Genomic DNA, 25,779 nt, shown 5'->3' with positions numbered 1-25,779 from the left:
ATTATCAAAGCTTCTATCCTACAATTTAAATTTTGATGATATCTTTTTGGTAACCCACAATATTTTTACTAAAGCAGCTATAGCATTTTCTGCGTCCTTATTTCACTCACAAGCAGACGATATAACGACGTGAGTTGGCGCCAAATTCAGTGACACGTGTCTCTTACATTACGTGATGATTTATTACTGCTCATTTTCATCCAATTGACATTGCACGTGTATTCTCTATCTATATACATGGTTTTATCTAGACTAAAATGCTCATCAACCGATCAGGATGTACATTGTAAAATATATGAAGAAAATATTCTAAAAGCACGTGCAGTGATACAAAGGTTGTAGAATTGGTGATATATTTTTTGCCCAGTGTTTAATATATTATTTGTTCGAACCTTTGCTATTTAAATCGTTATAATTTTCTGTACTATATATGCTGTTGTATGTTTGATTTTGTTGTGATTGTGATGTTGTTAATGAAGAAGCTGTTGTTGTTGTTGGTTTTGTTTGTTTCTTTTACCTCCTCATCCTTATCTTCCTCATTTTCTTCTTCTTTTTGTTTTCTTCTCTTTCTTCTTCTCCTCATCCTTCTCCTCCTCCTTTTGCAGCATACTATACTGATGCATGGCAAAAAACACAAATTTGTTATTTTTTGTTTTTGATAAAACATAGCTCAATCCTTATCAATTTTGCCCTATCTAGAAAAGAAATCCATAATCAATTTATGGGGAAAATGCAAAAATACCTTAATTTTATGGGGTTTTTTAAACTATCAATTTAGCTAAAACACTTTTATACACGACTATATCAGTATATCTTTGGTAAATGTGTTTCATTTTTTTTAAATACGGTATGGCATTTAATTTCAATTTATATTCAATATTTTGAATGTTTATACTTGCATCATAGAGTCTTTGAGTGTAATGACTTACAAAAACAAAAACAAGAGTTTTTTTTTTGTCCTTTTCTTCATTAACATTAATTACCCAAATATATTGAAAGAAAACAGAAGTTCCCATTTATAGTCAGCCTTAAGGGCTGGGGTATGAACGTTTGGACAGTATTTATTTTGGGACATTAGAGCACATCAGACATATCGAATTGCATTCTGAATACGAAGAATGTCATTCTGATATCAAATAATTTTGATTTTTGAAATTCGCAATTTAATACACATTTTATGGCAAATCATTAAAATTGATATTTTTGATATTTAACAGTACTTGAAGTAAACTTTATAAATCTGATGATTTATACTTAAAGTGTATGTAGGTGGGATGAAAAGCCGACGATCAATTGAAAATGTTGACCTTTCGTATTGAAGATATGGATTTTTTTCCCAAAACACCCAAAAAAATTAGGTCTTTTTGGGAAAAATCCGTATCTTCAATATGAAAGGTCAAAATTTTCAATTGACCGTCGGCTTTTCCTCCCTGCTACATACACTTTAAGAATATATCATTAGATTTATATAATTTACTTCGAGGACTGTTATATATCAAAATTTGACAAATATCAAATTTTTATAATTTGTCATAAAATTTGTATTATATTGTAATTTTCAAAAAATGAAAATTATTTGATATCAGAAAGACATGCTTCGTATTCAGAATGCAATTCGATAGGTCTGAGGTGCTCTCATGTCCCACAAAAAATACTGTCGAAACACAATAAACGCTCATTTTAGATCCCTTAAGGATTATAAATTTATAGCTATTTATATGTTTATAATCTTGCAAAACAGACTAATATAATTATATTTTAATTAAAAAATCAGTGCCGAATATTTTTGACAAAAGATGTAGATCTAAACAGATTATGAATTAAGCAGTGTACGTGTGAAATGTTAAATGGGTTAACAAGTTTCTCCTGACCGTGAAACAATTATGAGGATAATGAATGAACCGCTGACTCATGACATAATTGCTGGCGATCGAGCAATTCTGGCATTCACATGTATTCATCTTTAAGGGGGTACTACTAACACCCCTGCCCAATTTTGTGCCTATTTTTGCAATTTTCTCAAAAATTATAGCGCATTGGTGACAAGTAAGATATGTATATTATAGGGGCAAGGACTACAACTACTGCACTGGAAATTTTTTTATTTCAGCACAGACAACTAGTTGTGGAGTTACAGTCAAAAATGAGGGAAACCCAATATTTGATCAATAAATCAACTTGTCTTCAGTCCGGGCTTGAGTCACTGAAATTCCAGTGTAGTAACTGGATTCCTTGCCCCTATAATATACATAACTTTGGTTACCAGTGTTTTATTAGTTTTTGACAAAAAAAAATGCAAAAATATTCACAAATTTATCAAGGGGTGTAGTACCCCCTTAATAATGATGATTGTGACAGTGTCATCAACTTTATACATTATGATATATTGAAGTTGGATAAAGATTTTAAAAATAAATAAACCAACTCAGTAAGCCATGAACAATGAACATAGTTGGAAAAATATTTTTTCAAAAGAATGATAATAATCATGATAATACTTTGTATCATGCATCCGGGCATTGCAAACACAAAACGTTTTAAACATATTATATTTTTGGTTTTGGCGGTGGTAAAAACGTTTTAATAACATTAAATGCGCGTTTTGTATGAGATCGCACTGCAACAACATTTTTAAAATGCTGTCAAAATGTTATTGTAAAATATTTTTTGCAAACATTTTTGCCCGATGTTTTCCAACATTATTAGGATGTCCTATGAACACAGCATAGTGATACAAATTCAGATGCTGTCTAAAATGTTAAGCCATATTGTAACATTTCTATAAAAATAGGTAAGTATTTCTTTTCCATAAAATGTTAGCTTTTACTATCAGATATTTCTCCTTTTAATTTTGAGCCGAACAACTGAGGTCAAGCAAAGAAAATTGGAATTTACTACCAGCGCTGATATCGCCAATGCGTGTCACTCTGTCGGTTGTGCTACGGTACGATCCTTTGGTGTGTATGATCGTCCCGGATGCCAGTGCGTATGATTTTGACTAATATTTCCATGTAATATTTAGAGTAATAAACATTTTGGTGTGTTTACAACTTTAATGAAAAATGCTCTTATATATAGTTTTAATATACCGTAGGCCTATACAGTAGGCCTATGCAACGCCTCCTTTACTTTACGTGTAGCCTAATGTATGATAAATATTGTAATCCGGGAATTTGTACAGTGCAGTATCTATATGCAACGAAATAGCATAGCGAATCGGTCTTTAAGTAAATATCAGCATTATCTGCAGCGCAGATGCTGTGTTTTCACTCTTATCTCAGGATAGCAATCAGTTATTTATATATCCATGTTTTCATCAGTCAAATCTATATAAATTACAAGTAGCAGACCTACATAAGCTTTGAATCCTACCAAATTATTTCTCAATTAAGGCTAGATGACCATGCAGAAGTATATACACCTATGCATTTCATTTGAACTTGTAAAATTATACTATAGTTATAGGAACTTCAAATTTAAGTTCATACCAATGTTTCTAGCACACACAATTTACATTATAAGTAGGCCTACTGCAATTGAGTGATATTTCTCCGGATATTTCACTCCTAATAAATGAAAACTTTTTGAACAAATTGTTGAATGAGTGTACAAAAGCACCGGGAACATAGACGAAGATTAACATTTCGACTTCCATAACATGTATAATACGTTCATGAATGGACATTACTCTATAGGCTATGAATGAATGAATGAATGAATGAATGAATGAATGAATGAATGAATGAATGAATGAATGCATTTTTCATGTGCAGAAATCTAAATCAAAATACTCTGCAAAATACCGTAAAGTTTCACCTAATGGCGCGCATTGGATCCTTTGCAAGTTGCCGCTGGGTACGATTCACGTACAGATCGGCCCTCCTCTATAAAATCCCAGCAATAATTATGGGCCGTGCCCATATTTGCAGGATTTTTTTTGCGGAAAGGCTTTTTAGTTTCAAAATGCCAGTTATAAGGAGCACATTATGCGCCATTAGGCGAATCTTAACGGTAATAAAAATTAATGTTTTTTGTTTAAATTTATTGTTTGTTTGATTATTTTTATTTCATCTGATTGTTTTATCAATTATTTTTGCCTTTCGCAATAATTTATTATTGCAAACCAACTTGGCGTCTAATGGATACGTCATCTCGAACCACTCCCATTGTTTGTGAACGCTAAATCTTTACCATCCCGTGTATATGGTAATTGAAAGTGACTTGGACTGACGGTTCATATCATTGCATATAGGAGTGAGTTTGCTGTAAACAGTTGACAACAACAAAGTTAAGGGGGAAGCTTACATACTAATCCTATATCCTTTCCAAGATCTTCTCCTTGTCAACACTCATTTTAGATCTTAATCCTGAATCACTTAAATCCCATGCTCTGGGATTCATAAAAAGTAAAACGGACTTAAGAAGGTGGTTGTCTTTTTCTTAGTATTATCTATTCAGACATACACACGTAGCACGCACATTATAAGGGGTTTTCAGAATTTGGCAGCTCCGAGTTTTAATGGTGCATGTTTCCGGTAGGCAAAATGAACGATTTGATGAAACTGGTTTTGACATACGGCCGGGCTGAACGTGTGAGCGATTTCTGTGAGTCATTACTTGTGTTCACAATTATGGGTTTGTTCCAGCTCACTTTATCATTACAAAATACTGCAATATTTTGCTGATCTAAAAACGAGTGCCCAAAGCTGTAGCTTCATCAGGCGAGAGAGCAAATATTGTATACCACCATGGAATATAGGATACATCAGATGTTATAGCCCATATCGCATTCAGTAATAATGAACAATTTATCAACTTTGATAGCTTAGAGACAATTCTTTTGTCCATATACGCCAGTACATTTATGTAAAATCTTAGGCCTATAGCATTACAAATCAAAACGTAACAATGAGACGATAATTGACAACATCCATCAAATAATTACATAGTTGGGGACATAGATATGATAACTTCTTTTACAATTAGTTTTCGTTCCTCGTGGTGGTTCCTTTCTTCTTCTTTTTTCAAAATTAAGGAGAACATTTTGGTACTTGTGTAACTTAGCTTCACTCATTTATCAGTTTAAAGCATAAAGGGAATATATTACACACCTAAAATCAGGCATCAGAATGATAATCCATGAAGAAACCTTAAAAGTTTGAAAAAGCCTGAAAAAGCGCGTGAAATGAGGCTAAAAAGGCAAAAAACGGGCTGAAATTAAAAGAAAGTCCGGAAATTTGGACCATAAAAAAGCAGGAAATCCGGCAAAAGCAGGAAAATTCTCATGCCTGTAAAATACATCAAAATTCATATTTCTGCATTTCGGAAGGTATTTGAACAAGAGCATATTGAACTGAACATTATTGACAAAGATGAAAGCAATCTGGTAGAAATTTGGATGTTAACCAACGGAGTTTTTGCTGGTCAGCAAATGGACATAATGGACCCGGTATATTGCACCATTGGCAAGTATTGGCCAGCTGTGGGCGCTGTTCAATCAAACATCTCCAAAATGTTATAAGAGTTCACGGATGGGCCTTCGTGAAGGATATACAAAAATACAACTAAATGGAAATCTGCTATTTCCATGAACCAACTCAGTTGTTGAAATTAATTAGTGAATCTTAATGTTTTACACTCTATAAAGTTTACACTCTGTAAAGTTTACACTCTGTAAAGTTTACACTCTATAAAGTTTTTAAACAGTTTCTTTACACTTCTTATAACTAACTTAAAATATATGATGGGCTATGTAGACATCCCAGATCACAATTAAAGCTAATTTTTCAACCTTTGTAATCTCGAAATATACATAATTATAGGCGTACATATGTATAGCAAATAAATTTGTCAATTGTTGCTCTTTAAGATAAAAATGTTTGATAGATGATAATGATGTTGAAATGACGGAATCTCTCCTGTAGGTATCTATTTATACCAACGTGACTAAAAATGCTGGCTAAATTTCCATCTGCCAAATTTATGTAAATTGTTATTTGTTTCATTTTATTATGAAACAAAGAATTACGTTGTTTAATTTGTTTATAATGGCAATCATGGCCATTGATGCATCATCATTCATCAAGTGACATAAACTGAATATAGTTCTTAATAATATGGCAATACATGTAGGCCTATAATAGGTCATTTGACAAAAAGGACACAACTTGCTGGTACTTGCATTATATAATCACTTTTCAATTTTTAGCGAGTCAAAATTTTTCAGCCCACATTTGGGGTTTTAAGCCTAAATTAGGGCTGCTAAGAATACGCAATTGCGTTATTTGCGCCGCAATTTGCGTATTTTGGCTCCAATTGCGTTTTTTGACATTTTTGAAAAAATCTATAAAAAAAATTTTTTTTTTTTTTTTTTTTGCGATTTTTAATTTTTTTTCGCGGATTTGGAGAGTCCCTGGACCTAACATCAAGTGCTACCATCATTAAAAAAAAAAATTAAAAAAAAAAAAAAAATTGGAAAAAAAAGATACAAAAAATTACAAGTTTGTATCCAAATGGGACCAATTTGTAACTTGTGTTCACTTCAAAATCTATCTAAGATACAGACTTGTGTACAAAACCAATGCATTTTATATCTTCAATAGACTATGCAGTGAACACAAGTTACAAATCGGTCCCATTTGGATACAAACTTGTAATTTTTTGTATCTTTTTTCCAATTTTTTTAAATCAGCCACAAATGATTGCAGTACCTCACTCAAGGTCAAGGGACTCTCTAAATCCGCAAAAATTTTTTTTTTAAATTCTATTTTTTATTTTTTTTATTTTTTTTTTTTTTATTTTTTAATTTTTTTTTTTTTTTTTTAATTTTCAAATTTTTTTTAATGATGGTAGCACTTGATGTTAGGCCCAGGGACTCTCCAAATCCGCGAAAAAAAAATTAAAAATCGCAAAAATTTTTTTTTTTTTTTTTTTTTGATTTTGCGTTTTTGGCGGGAAATCGCGGATTTTTGCGTTTTTTGGAAAATCGGGGTGCGTTTTTTGGCCTCCAAAATCGCGTATTCTTAGCAGGCCTACCCTAGCCTAAATTCACGTGAATACTTTCAGTAGAATCTTTATAGTAGAACAGAGCTGCATCTCGAGATAATTATAATTATCTCGAGATTATTGGACAGATTGTGTTTGCGTCGCCTTCTGCATCCAAACCGATTTTAAAGGGGATATATTTTATACATGTTTAGGGGTATGAAATTTTGGTCTTTCTGCTGTGCTTTCGGTAACAAACTAGTTATGCCCTAACCATTTTGTCGTATCGTGAATGGGGCAAGGAGTGCAAATCATAAGGTACCAAACTGATTGTGTAACTATACTATAGGACTGGTAGAAGTACGCGATTTTGAAGACCAAAAAAACACATACCTCGATTTTCCAAAATACTCAAAAACGCTATTTCCCACTAAAATGATAAACAAAAATGGAGTCCCTGGACAAGCCGGGTGCTGCATCATTCGTGGTCATTTGCTACTGCCGTATCATGTAGAAAGTAACACATTTTTGAGAATTGGAAGTTGCCCCCCCCCCCCCAGGTCGATAGTTATGATGTATTAATTCAAGTGTTTAGGTTTTCTTCAACACTTTTCAAACACTTCATTTACACAGTTTAAATTTAGGAGTTTCACTGGGCGTAACAACACTTAAGTAAATGCAAAGGTATACACACACGAGAGTTATTATTAGATTCTATTACCATGTTTACTTTCAAATTGTTTATTATATTTCTTAATTTGAACGTAAACATGTTTTCACATCTACTGTTTTAAGTCCAATATTTATAATTTAATACTCTCATGAATGTGTTTACTCAGTGTTTTATTTTGGTGTTTAATTAATCAAGTTAAACTGTCCTATATACTTTCTGTGTAAATATTTAGAACTGTTTAAAAGTGTTGCAGAAAATCTAAACACTTGCACATAACAAAATAAGCAAAATTATGATGGGTTTATTTAAAATACCAAGTCTATGCAGACTCTGCACCGTTTTAATCAATTATCTCAAACAGATCAATATGTCAATTGTCAATTATGCCTTTTTATGGTGGGGAAGTATCTAGGCCATATATTTACCCTAAATTTTAATGTATCGACAAACTTTATAATCCACTTAAATATACGTAAATATGGTTCTCCACAATCTTTTTGTGGTCCGCCATTCATGTGGCGTTTCGCATTTCCAAAGTTGGATGCTACATTTTAACTCGATGTTGGGCTGAATTCGTTTGTGTATTTGAAAATAATTTATAATATTAGAGAATTCCGAAAATAGTCCTACCAAATGACGCAGTCAGGTCATCTTGAAGCTGAACAAGGGAATGAATACTATCTACATTTTAGTTTACACAGATACGTGGAAAGGACAAACAGGAAGTCATATCAGATATAAATTTTCAAATTTTGTTTTATTATCAATGTTAAAATATCATACACATGTTATATACACATCATCTTATTTACATAGATAAGTATAACAACAGCATAATCATGGAAATAATTAGTATACAGTCATATTAAAGCTGCCGGCTCTTTCATCAATTTTACACATATATTTTAGTTACAAAAAAAAGAAGAAAAAAAAGCTTGAAGCTTTGGTATAGTTTTGAAAACAAACAAATAAACAACACAACTTTTAGTACTAAAGAACTTTCAACTTGGTGATCACCAGAACAGGTAGGTTCAATATTATTAAATTTTGAGCAACTTCAAATAAATTTCATTTCAAAATTGTTTGTTTTACCGTTTCATATATAATTTTGCACATGAATCTGGTAAAAAAACGCGATTGTTAACCATGATAAAAGTATGAGAGAATGTTTCACAATTATAAAATATTGTTAGGTGTAAACTAAAAGTTTAATTCAAACAGCGTTTACATTACAATGTGTATGCCTTTGAACTAACAAGTCTTGAAATTTCATGTCTTTATTAACAAGAAATTTTAAGTTTTCAAGAAACTTTGATATTCAAGCCAACTCATCGAACCTTGATTTAGATGAATGATGATTGTGAATTTGAGGATTTTAAAAGCATGTTATAAGTTGGATATTAACGACACATAAATATGGAGAGTGGTGACCAAATTACTTGCCACGAATTAATCATGAAAATCATGGCATTATAAATGGCAATATCCATCATATATCAATTAAAATGATATAATACTAGTAACCAATTTAAGGACTTTTTAATAATCCGGGTTTTTTTTAATGGTACACAGTATTCACGATATTTTAAACCAAAAAAACTTGTGAAACTTTTAATAATCCGGGGTTTTTTTTTAAATGGTACACAGTATTCATGATATTTTAAACCAAAAAAACTTGTGAAACTTTCTCATTTCAATCATTCATCAGTATATAAACTGACCATGTTTTTACATGTCTACATAGTACAGTATACAATCAGTTTTTATTCATGCAAACAATGCTGAATGCTTGCAACATATCGGCTAGATATAATCTGATTGAAGAGTGAATGGACCATTGTTCATCAGTCTAGTTTGAATTATAGACAACAGTAAATCTTTGACAACAAATTTATCACTCTTTCATGAAACTTGAAAACCAAAATAGATAAATGTGTTCCTTTCACCAAAAGAAATTGATTAGTTGACTGGTTCATTTACCTTGTCTTCATTGGAATGAATTGATAATAAATCTTGTTTTTCTTTTTAAAATCTTTTTAAAACATAAACTGATTGTATATATGTTAACAGTACGAATCTATCAATTGTTAGAAGTTGACAAATAACAACAATTATAACAAAACTTTGAAAATACTCAAAAGATATTTTATGGTGACAAGTTCATGGTTCACTTCATAGTTCATAGTTCTCTATATTTATCATCACTGAGTGAGTATAGCTAGGCAAGAAGATTCTGTCAGTGCGGTACTCCGGTTGGGAATCGTGCTTTCAAATCATGAAGTGGGTAGGGGTAGTATCCGGCGGGGAGACCGGGAAGAGCTGTAATTTGTGGAGGGACGGAACTCTTGTACGGATGATATCTGATGGCCGCGGCGGTACCCGGGCTTAGTGCTGATGTGAAGGGTGACTTTGCAAATTGTCCAAAATGATTAGCTGCCATTGTCGGGTACTGCATGTAATAGGCACTGAGTTGCGCGTTTAGGGTTGCACTTAAAGCACTAGCGTTTGAAACTTCGCTTGATGACATGGTATGTGTCCTTAGATGTTGCAAAAGTTCTTCACTGCTTGCAAATCGCTTGCCACAACTCGTTGACCCAGAGACCCAATTACAAACATGTCCTGGCTCACTCTGTGCCGTCGCAGGAATAGCCGCGTGTGAGTACGAGTACAAGTATGGATTGGGAATTGCCGCGGATGCCAAACTAGTAGGGAGATATGGTAATGCACCTGCTACTGGTAATGCAACGGGAAAACCCCCTGCATTTAGTGCGATATTGTCATGTCTACATTGTGTGCATCCAGAGGACTGAGTACAAGATGATGCAGCGGCTGCGATTTGTGCGCTTTGGCAATTGTTACAGTACGGGTCCCTGCAGATAGGCATGAGTGTGGTACCACCATCCGCTGTTTTTACACGAGCATATGCAGCTGCGTAGGGACTTTGAGGGTTACTGTCCGAATGTTTGTGTGCATGATGCTCACTGAGGTATGGAACATGTCCAGATGGGGTGGTGGATGAACATCCACAATGTCCTGATGAAGCAGTTTGTTTGTATGATGCACTCAATGATGGAAAAGATGAGATAACATGTGGAGCTGTCTGTGCTGGAAGAGGGGCAGAATGTTTTGGTACTGAGCTAATTCTGTGATCGCCACAATGACTTGTCTGACTTGCAGGACTACCAGTGGGAGGGGTGCGAGCCATGGGTGGTATAGATTCAGTCTTAGGTTTCACGGCAGCTACTGGTGAAGTTGGAGCACTGGTAGACTTGAGATGTTCTCGGCTTGATGGGCGTGGAGGGAGACCAGTTTGAGGGCTGGCGGTCTTTGGTGGATGCGGATAACCCAATCCCAACTTGAAGACGGTAGCGTCGCCATCTTTCTTCTCATGTTGCTTGTACGGCTTGAAGGATGGTTTGTCGTAACCGGTGGCAGCTTTCTCTGATGGGGAGAGTTTACCACTGGGGATGTCGTGTGGTGTCAAAGCACGCTTGATGTCATTGCTGGGTGGGGGTGGGTCTGGTTTACCAATGCTACTGCATGTCTGAGCCAACAGAGCCAGTGGAGACTTCTTGGCATCAAGCTGTAATGAACAAAAACACAAAAGAAATGCAGAAATTAGTACATTTGTCAACAAAGTACAAAATAAGCAAGGTAAAGTGATAAATAAGTGCAAAAATTGAACAAATCAATGAAATGTATCACAATTTTAAATATATAAGCAACTCATTTTATTTAGTTATCTTTTGACATATCTAAAATATAGTTGTATTCATCATCAATCACTTCTCAGTAGCTATCTCCACATTTCACTATTGCAATCAACAATGTCAGATCATGGCATTGACAAGCTGAAATACTACTGACAGACAGACGGGTAGATTTTAGTACACAAGAGATGAGCTGACTTGTTTTAACAGACCTTGTCAATGAGAATAATCATCACAAATGTGCCAATTTTAAAAATTACAGCGCTAAATAAATTGGGTTTCTATTGAAAATGTTGTTTGTAAGACATTTCAAATTGTATTTTGTTCAATCTTTCTGTTGATTTAGAATGAAAAATATATCTAAATTGATTTGCTTAATTGCTTTAAGAGTGCAAAATGTAGCATGCCATGATAACATAATCAAGCTTTTACATACCATATTTTACAACATAGCAATAGGCATATTAAACCAAAAATAGTGCATGAACTGGAAGTACAAGCCTGTACATTTATTCAGTTGCATGTTGAAACAAAGTTAACACATGTAGTAAATATTATACAGCTTATTTTACACAGGATGAATATCAATTTGGGAGTAAAGTAAAACATGAAGACCAGTTATTACTACACAATGAGCATCCGCTTCTGAACGGAAATTGATAACAACATCACATTAGCCGAAAGATTATGATCTATCTAAGAATTGGTTTGGGTGATGATGAAACCACCACTTTCTGGTCTCAATACAGTTTTGTCAATATAACAAACAGTACATATTTTTAATATATAATGTACATATGATATAATTCAGTCACAAAATAATCCGTATAGCTTAGCCGATGCAATTTAGCGAAAATAGTACAATTGAACTGCTATTCTTGAATACGGTTTTATCGTACAATTTTAAATGCAACGTGAATATGACACTTACCGTAGTTGGTAAAGGATCCAGTGGTTGTAAATATTCCGTGTGCATCAGTGGTTGTGATCTAGTCGCCAACATGATGGCTGTAGTATTCAGCATATACTAGTAGAGTAGTAGTAAATAGCAATTTAGCAATGTAAAATAACCGTTTCCTTGTAGTAAAATGTAGAGAGAGCGTAGTTGTATGTCCGTCTTGTGCGAGCTATAGGCAGCGAATAACTGATGATCGGTTTCCTTGCTCAATCCGACAGCACAGCGCGCTTTGGTGAGAATGGATTGCTTGGTTGAAACCACACAAGCTTTCCTCAGTGTGTGCCGCCCCTGTAGACAACTGACAAAAACACAAATTTGCCGACAACACTTCAAGTCAAACATTGAATTTACAACGCGAGATGAAGGGGATTTACCGCAGACCAATGGTGGTGAAGTGCTCGTGGCTACTCACGCGTTGATTGGTGGATTGACTCAGCTAGCTGTCAGTCGATAAGAATGATTGATACGTGACCGTGTCATGTGAACAACGTTAGCCAATCAGTGTTGGCGATGTAAATGCTCTTTGGCATACAGCCAGTCGTGAGCGCCAGACTGTGATCAATCAACTTAGTGTCAGGCTTGTCAATTTCGTCTGATTTATGTCAGCTTTTTGTTGTTGATAACATGGCTCGAGTAATTTGAAAACGGCTTTTGAAAAGGGCAATGATTCTAGGAGATAAATCGTTCCAATAATCGCAATTAATGTGTGACAACAAAGGAGGCCCGCTTCAGCGTTGAATGACAAGTGCACCCTTATGCGGGCAATTGACGTCGTTGGAAGCTGGCGGTGCACAGTAGACACGTATTGCGAAGGACGGCCGGGTATGTTTTCTCTGCAATATAGGGGGTTGTTAGGACTGGGTCGCATTGGGTATTATGGGACGGTCGGTACATTTCAAAGGTACCGCTGTATAAGGCGATATTTAGATCTTATCAATCAATCAATAGACACACAAGCAGGGGTGTTCGGAGTGAGATTGAGATTGACAAGCAGAGTTTGCGAGTGACAGCCAGCAATGACAGATAATAGTGCTCGTCGGCGGCCTTCAAAGTGCAAGTCAAAAAGTGTTGCTTGTTATCTCAATGGCCGAACTCTGTATTGGTATCTCTTGTGTGGGCAGTGGGACGAAAACAAATCTAGTATACACAGCCGAGCAATGAATGATGTTGTTGAATTGCGATGAATAGGGAAGCTTGAAAACACTTATTATTTATAGGGAGCGACACAAACTTCGGTCAAATTAGTTTTGCATTTCAAAAACATTTATTATGAGTAAGAAAAACATAATTATATGGGGCTATTAGTGATTGATTTGCGATATTACCATAACATGAAACTGAGGATTAAAATGCACGGTCTCCCATCCCTAATTCAATATGCCCCTCCCTAGTATGATACGATATTAATAATTAGGGTATGTGATGTCAAAACATTCAAACAGCCCCCTCATAACAATTATATTTAGGTTGATTGAGCTGGGGGTGGGGTAGTAGTGGTACAATTTGAATTGTAGCATACGGTTGATCCTGATATGATATTGATAGTGGCAAAACCCGTCCAAAACGGTATACATGGGTTTAAAAAGTGACTACTGGAGACAGAAAAAAGGGGCAAAAAGTAGGGACCCAGGGCCGCGTCGGCGTGGGGTCATGGTGTCAGTGAGGTGTACTCTTCAAGCTTCGGAAAATTTAATAATATTCTGTTTCTGATGAATCGAATTGAAAAGGATGAAGGGGAGACTGGGGTAATTGTGGCCCAGGGTAAATGTGGTCAAGGTTTGGTCAAGGTGACTTAACTTTGTACTGTTGTTTGTGGAAAAAATTCAAATATCATTAAACTTTTTACGAGGGGTCTAATGAGCAGATGAGCTGGACATCGCAAATGACTTGAAAAAGTGGCAAGTCCACTTTTTATTCATCATAGAAGCCGGTGGCCGGTGGTACTTTTTGTTTGTTTGTACATTTTTGTATCACTGACACTTTTATAATGTGTTCAACATGAAAGGTAATCATAACACTATAAACAAGTTCCCATTGGCTCACTGTAACAATATTTCTTTTAAATTGTTTATTTGGTTAAATTCGCATTACTGGCTGGGGGTAGACTAGTTCATGACGGTCTTATACAAATTACTTGCATCTGACCCCCCGAAAAGCTATTTGGTCATTTATAAATATTTTGATCAAATTAGCCATTTGGGGTCATTATTGAAACAAAAACGACATAGGCCTTATTTAGTATGTTTTCAAATTCAAAACAGAAGTGTATAATAAGCCGTCAGATTCGGCCTCATTCTATTCGGCCGTAGTTTCGGCACGCACAAATTAGCATAATTTAAAAATAATGTTATACCATGTTAACTCACTTAACTGACATACTTCAGTGGAAAAATCTCACCAAAAATTGTATTATAAATAAAGGTATAAAAACAGTACAAAAGTAAAAAATGATAATAAGCAGGCAACTATTTCTATAAGAAAAAGAAATAGACTTAAAATAAAAGGACCAAAGGACGTAACGACATTTAAACAAATTCAAAATTTATGTTTTTGCATATGCATGCGCCATGAATAAATTAAAATATGGGTCAAAAGTATTAGTTAACCAATTATTCCAAACTGTTTTAAACATAAAAAAAACATCATGAAAACGTCGTAATTTGATATTTTATGCGTTTGTAACTTCAAAATAAAGTCCGTTTGCACTTTGCGGCAACAAATTTACATAGTTTTAACACGTTTTGTACAAAATGCCTTTTTCTGGACAATTAACCAGTTCATATGGCCGGAAATTATTGCAATGACAATTGAACATGTGATAAGCCTAAATTGTTATCAAGAAGAATTGGATTCACAATATACCCTTTAAATTCTTTATTTTATTCACAATTATCCCAATGCATGGGGTAATTGTGGCCCCTAAAACTAATTAACATAAAGTGTTAATTATGAAAATTGTAATTATATTTATCATCTATACATCTATTTACTTATAACTTTCATTACACTTCTTCAGTTCATTTACATCAGGTTATGCCATAAAGGGGGTCACAAGTACCCCATCCCAGTCTCCGCAACATTTAAAGGCCCTTTCAGTGATTTCACAGGAACATTAAAAAAATGGAAATTTGTCAGAGTTGCTTAGAAATAAAGAATAAGTCTACAGAATTTCATTAAACCACTTTTCCCTTGAATACATCGACAAATTAGTCAAAAAACAGAAGTTTTAGAAAGGTTTTCTACTTCAACTCAGATCGACTCGAGAAAATCGAGATTTTCGTACAGTGCGCCACCAATCGACTGGAAAAACTTCCTAGTCCAGTGTTTCTAACACGGGGAAGTAGAGTCTAAATTGATTTAAAACAGACGCTTAATTTTTGTAGTAGAAAACAAAATAAGCAATTAAAGGTCACCGAGGCAAACTAACGGTCAATTCAAATATGAAAAACAGTTAAAATTGTGTATTTTGTTTAAAATAGTAGCTACTGATGTAATAAGTAGTAGAAACAATACGCAACGCGTGTTGGTACGTGGAGAGTGAGCTTCTTTCGATCTCGAGTCGGGACTTTTGTACTGTCAGTATCAAAAGTCCAGAATCATGCAAATGCTTTATTTTGTCTAAAATACACGGCTTTCGACCGAACCACTAGCAGGCTATGTTAGCACATCTATGCCAATTACAAAGGTACCAAAATCTGAATTTTGATGATTTTACGATCGTCCGGATGAGCAAATCACTGAATGGGCCTTTAATGCACAATCCAGTGTCCTATACCAATTTCGGCAGGCGCAACAATATTTCCATGATGACCTCCCCCCTTACGCGACAGGGACAGAGGGCATTCTGTAATTTTTGCTTATAAACCATGAAGTGGTATCATCAGCCTACACTTACTTACTTATATACAGACTGACTAACTATTTGGTCGGGGCATATCTCAAAATGCCACTAAGGTACCGGTATGACCCCGTGAGTGGTGTCAAATGAAAGAGTGGTGTCAAATGAAAAAAATAAAGAATATAATAAAAATATTTTCCCACCCGGGGTGCCACTCATAATAAGCCCTGGGTCAATATTCATATGGGTCCTTTTTATATCTCAAAATGCCAAGAAGGTATGTACCCGAGTGATGTCAAATGAAAGAGAACAAAGTAAAGAATATAGTAAAAATAATTTCACCACCGGGGCTGGGACCCCCACAGATCCTGTTTCCAGGATCTGTGTTGGGACTTAACTTTGGTTGGGGTGTGTGGCAGTTTTTGAGTATGCTTGATAAAAAATTCAGATTCCAAAAGAGTTCTTGGCCTGTTTTATATGTTAGTTCAGAGAAGATGAGAATTCTCATCTTTTCTGGTTAGTTCTTCAATGAACTGAAACTGTTCTTGCAAGATCAGAAAGGGCTTTCTTGATTCTATGCTGTACAACAACAGGTGCTTAGCTTGGTTCTGTTTGTACATTAATATTGAGAAAGTACAGAACGATTCTTCTAGCACCTTTGTCTATATTAAGGGGAGTGCTGAATACAAAAAGTTTGACAAAATATTAATAATGGGTAAATGTGCATCACAGGAACCAAAAGTCGACACTGTGCGGGGGTCACACTCTTCATAAGACCCGGGTCAATATTCCTATTTTGGGTCCTTTTTATATCTTGAAATGCCAGGAAGGTATGACCCCCTGAGTGGTGTCAAATGAAAGACAAAAAAGTAAAGAATATGAAAATTAAAATAATTTTCCAATCGGGGGTAATACTCCTCAAAAGACCTGGGTCAATATTCAGGGTCCTTTTCATATCTTGAACTGCCAAGAAAGTATAGACTATAGATATGAACGTACCACCCCACCCCCTCGCGTGATTTTTGAAGTTTCCATGGAGGCTTTAATAGGTTTATAGGCCTATAAATATACTGCGTCGAGTTTTCTCATGGTTTAATAGTAAATTGCCCTGAGCTGAGCTGATATAACTATTGAGCGCCACCTAGGCAAGGTCTGATCTGACCATAGATCTCATTCTATAGTCGGAAAATCCTTGACGTGCGACAATCAATCACTCGTTTCGTCAACTCTTCAATCATTTTTGCTTTGTGTTATTGTCAATTAATATGATCGTCATTATTAATATTATTTCTCTTCTCTATACCATAGACCATCACATAGGTTAAAATGTGAAAAACCATTAACAATAGTTATAGCTTTTGACGTTATTATGTCAAACTATACACTAGTGGTCGTTCTTTTTAATAGCAGTTTATTTGTAGGGTTGTTTTGATGGTTCCCGAAAGTAATTAGTCATTTTCATTCATTTTCAAATCTTGATCATAATGTACATGATTCCAGCAGCAAACTGACGTTTTTATGCATTTTCAATTTATTAGTCTGCGAAGTTGTTTACGTGAAGTTATGCCTTCAACTGTTTCAAATGATTCACAATCAAATTATAATCCTATAGATTTAGAAATATGAGCCCAATTTCCGCTTTTATTACACTTTTTGTCATGTTATAAGGGCAGACCAACTTTGCTACCACGGCGGGCCAAAGCATCATACGGCGATCTTGGAAGTCGAAGGACGGACCACGCCGACCACAAACGGTTATACCGCTTGCCCCCGCTCTCGGCAGTTAGATCATGCTGGGGTTATGCGGTGCGACTGAAACGCCCAGATGGACGAGTCATTTACAACACTGAAATGACTGTTGATAAGATTTCTACTCTAATTGGCTCGCTTGGGGCTTTATGCTACCATTTCACGTCATATTTTTCTCCTTCCTTCTTTAAGTTTTTGGTGTGATAATGATCAAAATAAGGCCAGGATAATGAGCTTTAGAAGCCAAGTTTTCATTATTTCTAAAGGATACTATAATATAATATCATCTAATAAACACAAAACAAACTTTTTCAACTTCTGAAACTTGTTATTTTCCCATTTCTATTAATATACTTACCCGGGATACTTACCTATAAAAACGTACATGTTCATTGTGTTGTGGTAATATTGTATAGGAACTTCACCCCATGAACACATGGACCCCGGACATGGACAAACAGTATAAAATTCAACGATTGCAAAAGTAGGTGTCCTGCTGATGTGCGTTGAGTGCAATACACCAAGTCTTAATATGTGAAACATGTCAGTCATTCACTCAGCACGCCTCAAAGGGTCGCCGACTATGGGACGAGACATGCTAGGGCGATTGGTAACTATTTGGTGGTGGTGTGTAGTGATGAGCGCCTGTCAAAACTTGTGAGTTGAGTTGCGCTAGCCAGAGATGGATGGACTTGATACATGAAGTTGTTTTGGTATGAAGGGTATTGAATGATGCATGTTGGTTGGGGTTGAAAATACTGTAGCATTCAAGACATGGGAAGACATCTAGCATGAGTTATATTTTCTACTGTGTATACTGTTTGTGCTATCGCTGTAAACAGTTTGATTCAGTGTACACAAATGCGAGATATACTGAAAATAGACGAGTTAATGTTTTAGAAATTAAAACTTATTATTTGCCACTTTACTTCCGTAAAAAAAATAGTTTATTTGGTTTTTTAATCGTAAAAACTCATCTAACTTTTAGTCATCTGGTATTTATAATGATATCAAATTAAAGTCTATAACTGACCATGTAAATGTGAACCAGTAACAACTTTTGTCAGAAGAGTCCATTCCTGAAATAGGAGCAAAATACTGTAAAATGAATGTGTTTCGACTTTACTAGTAGTACCGTGCCCGGTACCATGCTTATGTATGTTTTAATAGAGGCCAAATACTAATATACATGGGGAGTCTAGGGGCACAGGACATTATTTGCAGGCTAAGTATTTCATAGTTCAGCTTTAGCTGTAGCCTGTAGGCCTACCTGGTGGTGACATTTTTTTTAATATAAAAGACCGATTTGCACCTGGATCTATGAACCATAAAACAACCCACACTTGATCAAAATCAAAAATGTTTCTTTCCTTTCCAGATCTTTATCAGTATTATTTGAAATATTGTACAACACCAGACTACACATAAATACATGAATACCTGGCGTGAATACTACAAGAAAGCAGAAAGTAATGGTACTGTGTTGAAAACATTATTAGGAAAACACGGCAGACTTGACGAAGAAAGTTCGACAGAAGGTGAAAAACTATTTGATCAATCGAGTTGAAGAAATGTGTTGTTGTTAAAATTGTACATAGAACTATACTCTTAGTGAAATACATAAGTAATTAAATGACGCGGTTTCGTTCCACTAATTTTGTGGCATATCAAGTATATCTATCAATTGATTGAAATAATTAAAAATTAATTGCAAGGTATAGATTTGTCAATGTTTGTTTTGATCAATGGAGCGATTGTGTGAGGACTGATTTGACCAATGGAATGTGCCGGTCGCGCGTGAACCTCGCCCCTATACAGTGATAATGGAATGGTCCTGTCAAATTTGGGCCTTCAAACGAAGTCCATGAAAGGCTTCAACGGGGTGGTAAATGGTTTTGTTGGATCGACAGCTAGCTTACAGCGGGTAGGTCTTTGAAGTTAACCGCCGCCACTTGGCAATTAAACCCCCATCAGTCGCCTTGTAAATCAACTAACACCGCGACGGACGGCCAATGTGTTATGTTGTGGACTCAACGCTGGACAGCACAGGAATATTAGTGGATCCGCCCTGTCTATTTAGCTCACTTTATCTGACCATAAATACCCTGTGTTTGTCAATGTTTGACAGGGATGATCATTGTGAGACGGGTTCCTTGTGTGGGCTTCCGCCGGCGTGTTAGTTCTTTCACACAAGAAGCTTATTTAACTTTATTATACCACCCCAATGACCACGTTGACATTGAATAATTGATCAAAATAGGCTATGGTCAGTTTCAAGTGCTAATTACTGTATTACCGTCTTAACAACAAGTTCAATTTGGTCGTCTTTTGTACTGGATTATAAAGCGTATTGATATTCCCTACACCGACAACTAATTGAATTTAATCATATTATCATAAATATGATGAATAGAATGACGTAAGATTGACAGGAATTTGAAGATCGATTGGCCTAGTATATACTAGTAATTGAATCATGGAAATGGTGGAATACAGGTTACTAGTATTTGTACACTTGCAAGTTCCTTCATGTTCAGAAACAGAACAAATAGTAGATGGACAGAATAACCATAACGAAGAATGAGTAGGCCTACCACTTAGGGACTCATTTTTTTGACCCCCTTTTCAGATCTCAAAGCGGGCCCCCCTTTTTGACGGGTCAACCCCATAAAAGCATATAGGTCTACAACTCAATTTTCCCTTTGGAGGGTCAACACTTTAAGGGCCCCATTTTGCGTCAGCCCCCCTAACAAGTGTTTGTGAACGGTCCCTTAAACTAGGAAAGTTGCACTGATCATGCTGATACCGAGGATAGGCCATTATATAGATGCGGGTGCGACGTACACCCTCACCCCCCCCCCCCGAAAGCCGTGTATTTAAGACAAAATAAGGCATGTACATGAATCTGTAATAGGCCTACTGACAGTATATAAATTAGCTACATGTATTTGAATGGGGGGGGGGCTTCAACTTTGTCAGTAGGCCTACTGCTGTTTTCCTCATTTTTGCCATTTTTTCCATTTCATGACAAATTTAATGACTTATCCTTCACTTTTAGACAATTTATAAAAAAATTTTTTGCACTTTCGCTGAGATCACTGTAACTTGTAAGGGCCTTTAAAACTCAAACGCGCACCCCAATTAAATAAATAAAATCCTGGCTATGGTATAGCCTACGAGTACAATATGACTCGAATGACAATAGCACAGGATAATTTAATTGAAAGCAAAGCAAATCGTGATATATTCTGTCAGGACTAAGCAACCTTCCCGTTTTAATTAAAATGTCTTTTTAAAATGCCAAAATGTTGCAGTATTTAGGGTGCATTTTGGGACATTTTGGTCGCTGAAAAAGCCTGTGAGATTTTAGGTTAACATGGTATTGGGCTGGTTTTGAAGGTTCATTATATCAAATCCAGTAGTAAAAGATGGTATATTTACTCACGTATTCAGTGACGTTTCTATGATAATCTATCATCTTCTTCAGACTGGCAACCCATACCACTGCTCACTGTCCTTTTGGCGAACGCCATAGGGGGCGTGGTGATGAGTTGGTCAAAGATGTTATGTAACTTGTAGGCCCCCTCGTCTTTATTGAGAATATTGTCACCTCTCCTCCTAATCCAGATAGCTTCCTTAAGCCATCTAGTAGTTTTGTCCGACTCTCTGTCTATAACTTTTGCCTGATCCCATTCAATGTTGTGGTTGGTGCCCACCACATGGTCGGTGATAGCAGATTTGTGTTGATCCGCGATGGAGGATTTGCGAGTCGCCCTGGTGTATTGCTTAAGTTCAAACTTTTGCACCTCCTTTTGATGTTCCTGGAGTCTTACACCAAATGAGCGTCCCGTTTCACCAATGTATGATTTAGGGCAATCCGCACATGGGATTTCGTAAACTGCTTCAGCTCTTTGAAGGGGGTCTAATTTGTCCTTTGGGTGGACTAACATATTGCGTAATGTTCTATGTGGTTTGCTGGCTGTTGAGAAACCATGTTTCCGAAAAACACGTGATACGCGTTCTGTAAGTCCCGCAACATAAGGGACCACAACAAGGCCTTTTACTACTGGATTTGATATAATGAACCTTCAAAACCATTTTAACAACAATCCAGATGAACTTGTTCAAAGATGGTATTGGGCTATTCCAGAAAATAATTGCACACCCCCTATAGAGGAGTAAATTTTCAATCAAAGAAATGTCCGGATTTCCAAGTCTGCTTTCTGAAAACGACTGGAATTCCAGTTGCCAATATTACTTGAAAAAGCTTGGAAATCCAATTAAATGAAGGAAAAATCACGGAAATGTCCAAAATGAACTCTTAAATTTAGGATTTCTGATGTTGAACTATTTTTCTGCCGGATATTTTTACCTTTGAACACTTTAAAAGTCTGGATTTCCAACAGTCTCGATTGGACAAAAAGTCCGGATATCCGCACTCCTCTATAGGGGGTGTGCATCTATTTTCTGGAATAGCCCATTGTGATGGCGCCAAAGCTTTATTTGCGATGATTAGACTCAGAAGATCACTGATGGAGCTGCTAATAATTATGAGCCCTGAGGGAGGGTAAAATGGGGGGAGGGGGGGGGAGGGGGTGGCAAGGGGAGGCAAGCAATTTTTGGGAGGTAAGGGATGGAGGGGAAAACGATTTTGGCACACAGGCCAAGTATACAACTTACGAGCGCATTTGATTTCCAGGGGAGGCATGCGAAGTTTTTTTTTTGAAAAAAAACCTTCGCCCACTATAGTGAGAGAAAAAACTAGTGAGAAATTCCGCCCACTGATGATAAAAAAAATTGCCCTAAACCAATGTATAAAGGTATACATTAAAATGATATGCCAAGTTGAGATTTGTATATTAAATATGCCTATCGGCCTAATCATAAATAGTAGGTCTAATAATAGGCCTATATTAATTTAATTTTTTAAAAGACTTAAAAGACAAGATATTTTAAAAGTCTTTTAAGACTTCGGTTCGTGCAGCTTTTGTCAAATTATTAGCATTAATCTAAACATTCATGTCAGCTTTTTGGGGCGCCCTCTACGGAGGCGCCACCATATAGGCATGACATTGTGAAAAGCTTCTAATTTCACTCTTGCTAGATTGACTTCGCAATTGTTTTGCTGAAATTATGCCCAGCTCAGAAATAAAACCACAATTTGCTTGGATTTTATTTTATTATTGTTTTCTGATATGCACGGGATAAAATGGTGAGTGTATATTCTTTGTTTAAAATACAAAATTAGGACTTATAAAAACACCAAATAAATCCTGACCTTTGTATGCGTTCAACCCGTTTACCGTGTGCCTTAGAACCCGATAGACGGTGACATTTGACCATACACTAGGATCCACAACATGCTCATCTATCATGGGAACAGTTCTTAAACCCTAATACATTTGTACATTCATCCTTTGAAAATTTGGGTACACAAACTCATACTCTGCAACTTGAGGTCAAATTTTGCACTATGATTATGTAATTGAGGTTATTGGACTATGCCATTGGGATGAGACTCTTGTGGTCCATAGTGATAAGATCAATTAACGAGGCCTCTTAAACTGATGGCTTTTGTTTGCTAATTACCATAGAATCTATGTAGCGGTTATTGCCAAAGTTGCAATATGGTGGCACAATTGGGCGGCAAACTGTATGCAAACAACACGGCATACTAATTATACATGTTCTACATTGTTGTATTTTAAAACACCGAAGACCAAAATTGACGTTAATGCCATGATTGGATCATGGAGGTAGTACTAGCTACTACCTCCATGATTGGATTAAGTAAATAACTAAATCCTGTTATCTACCCAGCAATGTTTGCTTATCTTGTAACAAACTGTAGTGTACTAAATGGTACAAGACAGAAAAGGCAAACAGACAGAAATTTAGAGTTTTAAATTAGAGAGTTGACAGGAAGTTGTAAGAGTTAAATTGTTATGGATATGATTGGTGTAAGCGCGAAAATGTTGAATGTCAGATCAAAGTCATCCGAGGGGAATTAAGTAATGTCAATCACAAGTTGTTACAGGTCATTTGAAGTGGACTAAGTTTATATTTGGATTGTCAGAACACCTTCCCCAATCAAACACATTTCTCTTGCATTTGATCATCTTCTACTCTTCCCTAGAAAAATCATTATAATACCAAATCTACACACCATGGAATTCACCATATCACGTCCAAGCTCACATTGGGCGCCCCATTCCTTTTTTAAAGGAATTTTTATTGGATATAGCCATAGATTTATCACGATTGGTATCGCTCGTCCATAGAACCAAGGGTGGCGCTATTTCACGGATTTTCTTGGTCATTCATCATGTTCATTCAAAACCTGACAATATGTTGATATTATAAAGCATGGTAAGCATGGTAAGAGCCTTTAAGTTTTTTGATTTTTTTTTCAACATTGATTTGTCAATGTTCTCAATCAACATTGAAATAATCAAATTGTGAATGTTCTTGTCATGAAAAGGGAATTAAATCGTACTTTTCTGACACTTTGTATAACTTGATTAAAAGGGGACAGTTACAACCAAATCGGGGAAATCATAGTACATTATGTCATTGCTAAAAGTGGTTTTAAAGCTGAGCTTTGAAATACATATTTCAATTACATTATATCTCAAACAGTCATTTTGTGGACTTGGTGCTCATTGGTTAGAGCGGCTCACAAATTCTCAATACAATGTTTTCAATGTTTATATTTCAATGTCAATGAACATCGCAACAGCTTAAGTCAGAAAACCGCCCATGTTATGGTCTAAAGCAGAGGATGATATAAGCACTTCCCAACATTCCACTATGTTACTTGCGGTTAGCATAGCTGTGTGAGCGAACATGACACCACTACTCAGGGGGGGCCGGCCAAGATTGGCTCAATTTTGACGTTGTCATTGGTTTTACACGTAAACACAAAAATGTCTCAAATTATTCCAAAACTGTACGTATGTTATTAAGCAATATTTTATCAGTCTAAATCCGTTGAGGTTCGCCAGTGAACCTCATTGTAAGTACTGTTTTTTGATGTTTTTTGTATGAATAACGCACGATATGTTACGATATATATACTGAAAATTTCCACCATGTGTATCAATGAGTTTACGTGGTGCAGTGGTTACGGATCTCGCCGCCCACGCAGAGGGTCCCGAGATCGATTCCCATCCCCGGCGATGATTAAAAATTTTTCTTCTTCTTTTTTCTTTGAATTTAAAATTATTTATTTTCATGTGAAAATGTTTATATATTGCACTGGGAAATATATTTTGTGCATTTTTTTTCTGCAATGGGGCCGCCCGGCCAATAGAGCTAAAAACGGATCTTGGCTCCGGGAAAAAATATTTGCGTCCATCGTGCAAGCAGTGTTGCCGTCATATTGTCTGTCTTGTTTACGCTTTTGGCTGTTGCCACATTGAATAATGTAGTCCACCATCGTCTGCCACTACTCGCCCACTGCATATAGACGTACATTGTACTGCACGTGCATGGTTTAATTTGAATTTTTACAGTTATATTTACATAAAAAACGCTGTGAAGATGCATGCTGGTCGATTTCACATTTTATGTTATCTACAGAAGGTGTGAATTATCCTTTAAACACACATCACTTTTGTTCTGAAATCGACCACGTAATAATGACACACGCACAATTCTAAAACAACATCTTTTGCACAGAGTTCAATGGGATTAGAAAAGTAAAGTGGCAGTTGAAACTCTAGTGATACACATTTGCATTGCATGATGGGGCTTCCTTAAATCATCCTCTGGGTCTAATGAATGGTTGGTGGGAAGTGTTACTGAATGCTAGCCTCGGCGTCAGGGGAAAGGGGGATCCCCTCGTCCTCAACGGGTCTTTTCCCCA

The 25,779-nt window shown here is 36.0% G+C and overlaps 1 protein-coding gene across 1 annotated transcript; it reads right to left on the bottom strand.

Moving 5' to 3' along the window:
- Positions 1-8,395: 8,395 nt before the first annotated feature.
- Positions 8,396-12,610, bottom strand: LOC140171184 (zinc finger protein 703-B-like). Its single transcript, XM_072194384.1, has 2 exons — positions 12,299-12,610; positions 8,396-11,240 (listed from the first exon to the last, which is right to left on the bottom strand). The coding sequence occupies exons 1-2, from the start codon at positions 12,389-12,391 to the stop codon at positions 9,894-9,896; spliced, it is 1,440 nt and encodes a 479-aa protein (XP_072050485.1). The 5' UTR covers positions 12,392-12,610; the 3' UTR covers positions 8,396-9,893.
- Positions 12,611-25,779: the final 13,169 nt, after the last annotated feature.

This window comes from Amphiura filiformis, chromosome 15 (genome assembly GCF_039555335.1).
Source record: "Amphiura filiformis chromosome 15, Afil_fr2py, whole genome shotgun sequence".
NCBI classification, from domain to species: domain Eukaryota; kingdom Metazoa; phylum Echinodermata; class Ophiuroidea; order Amphilepidida; family Amphiuridae; genus Amphiura; species Amphiura filiformis.
The sequence above is the reverse complement of the archived record's forward strand: the minus strand, read 5'-3'. Positions and strand labels throughout refer to the sequence as shown.

Coding starts and splice junctions, on each gene's coding strand:
- LOC140171184 (XM_072194384.1), bottom strand. CDS start 12,391: ATGCTGAATACTACAGCCATCATGTTGGCGACTAGATCACAACCACTG. Junction 11,241..12,298: donor TGGATCCTTTACCAACTACG/GTAAGTGTCATA, acceptor TGTTCATTACAG/CTTGATGCCAAGAAGTCTCC.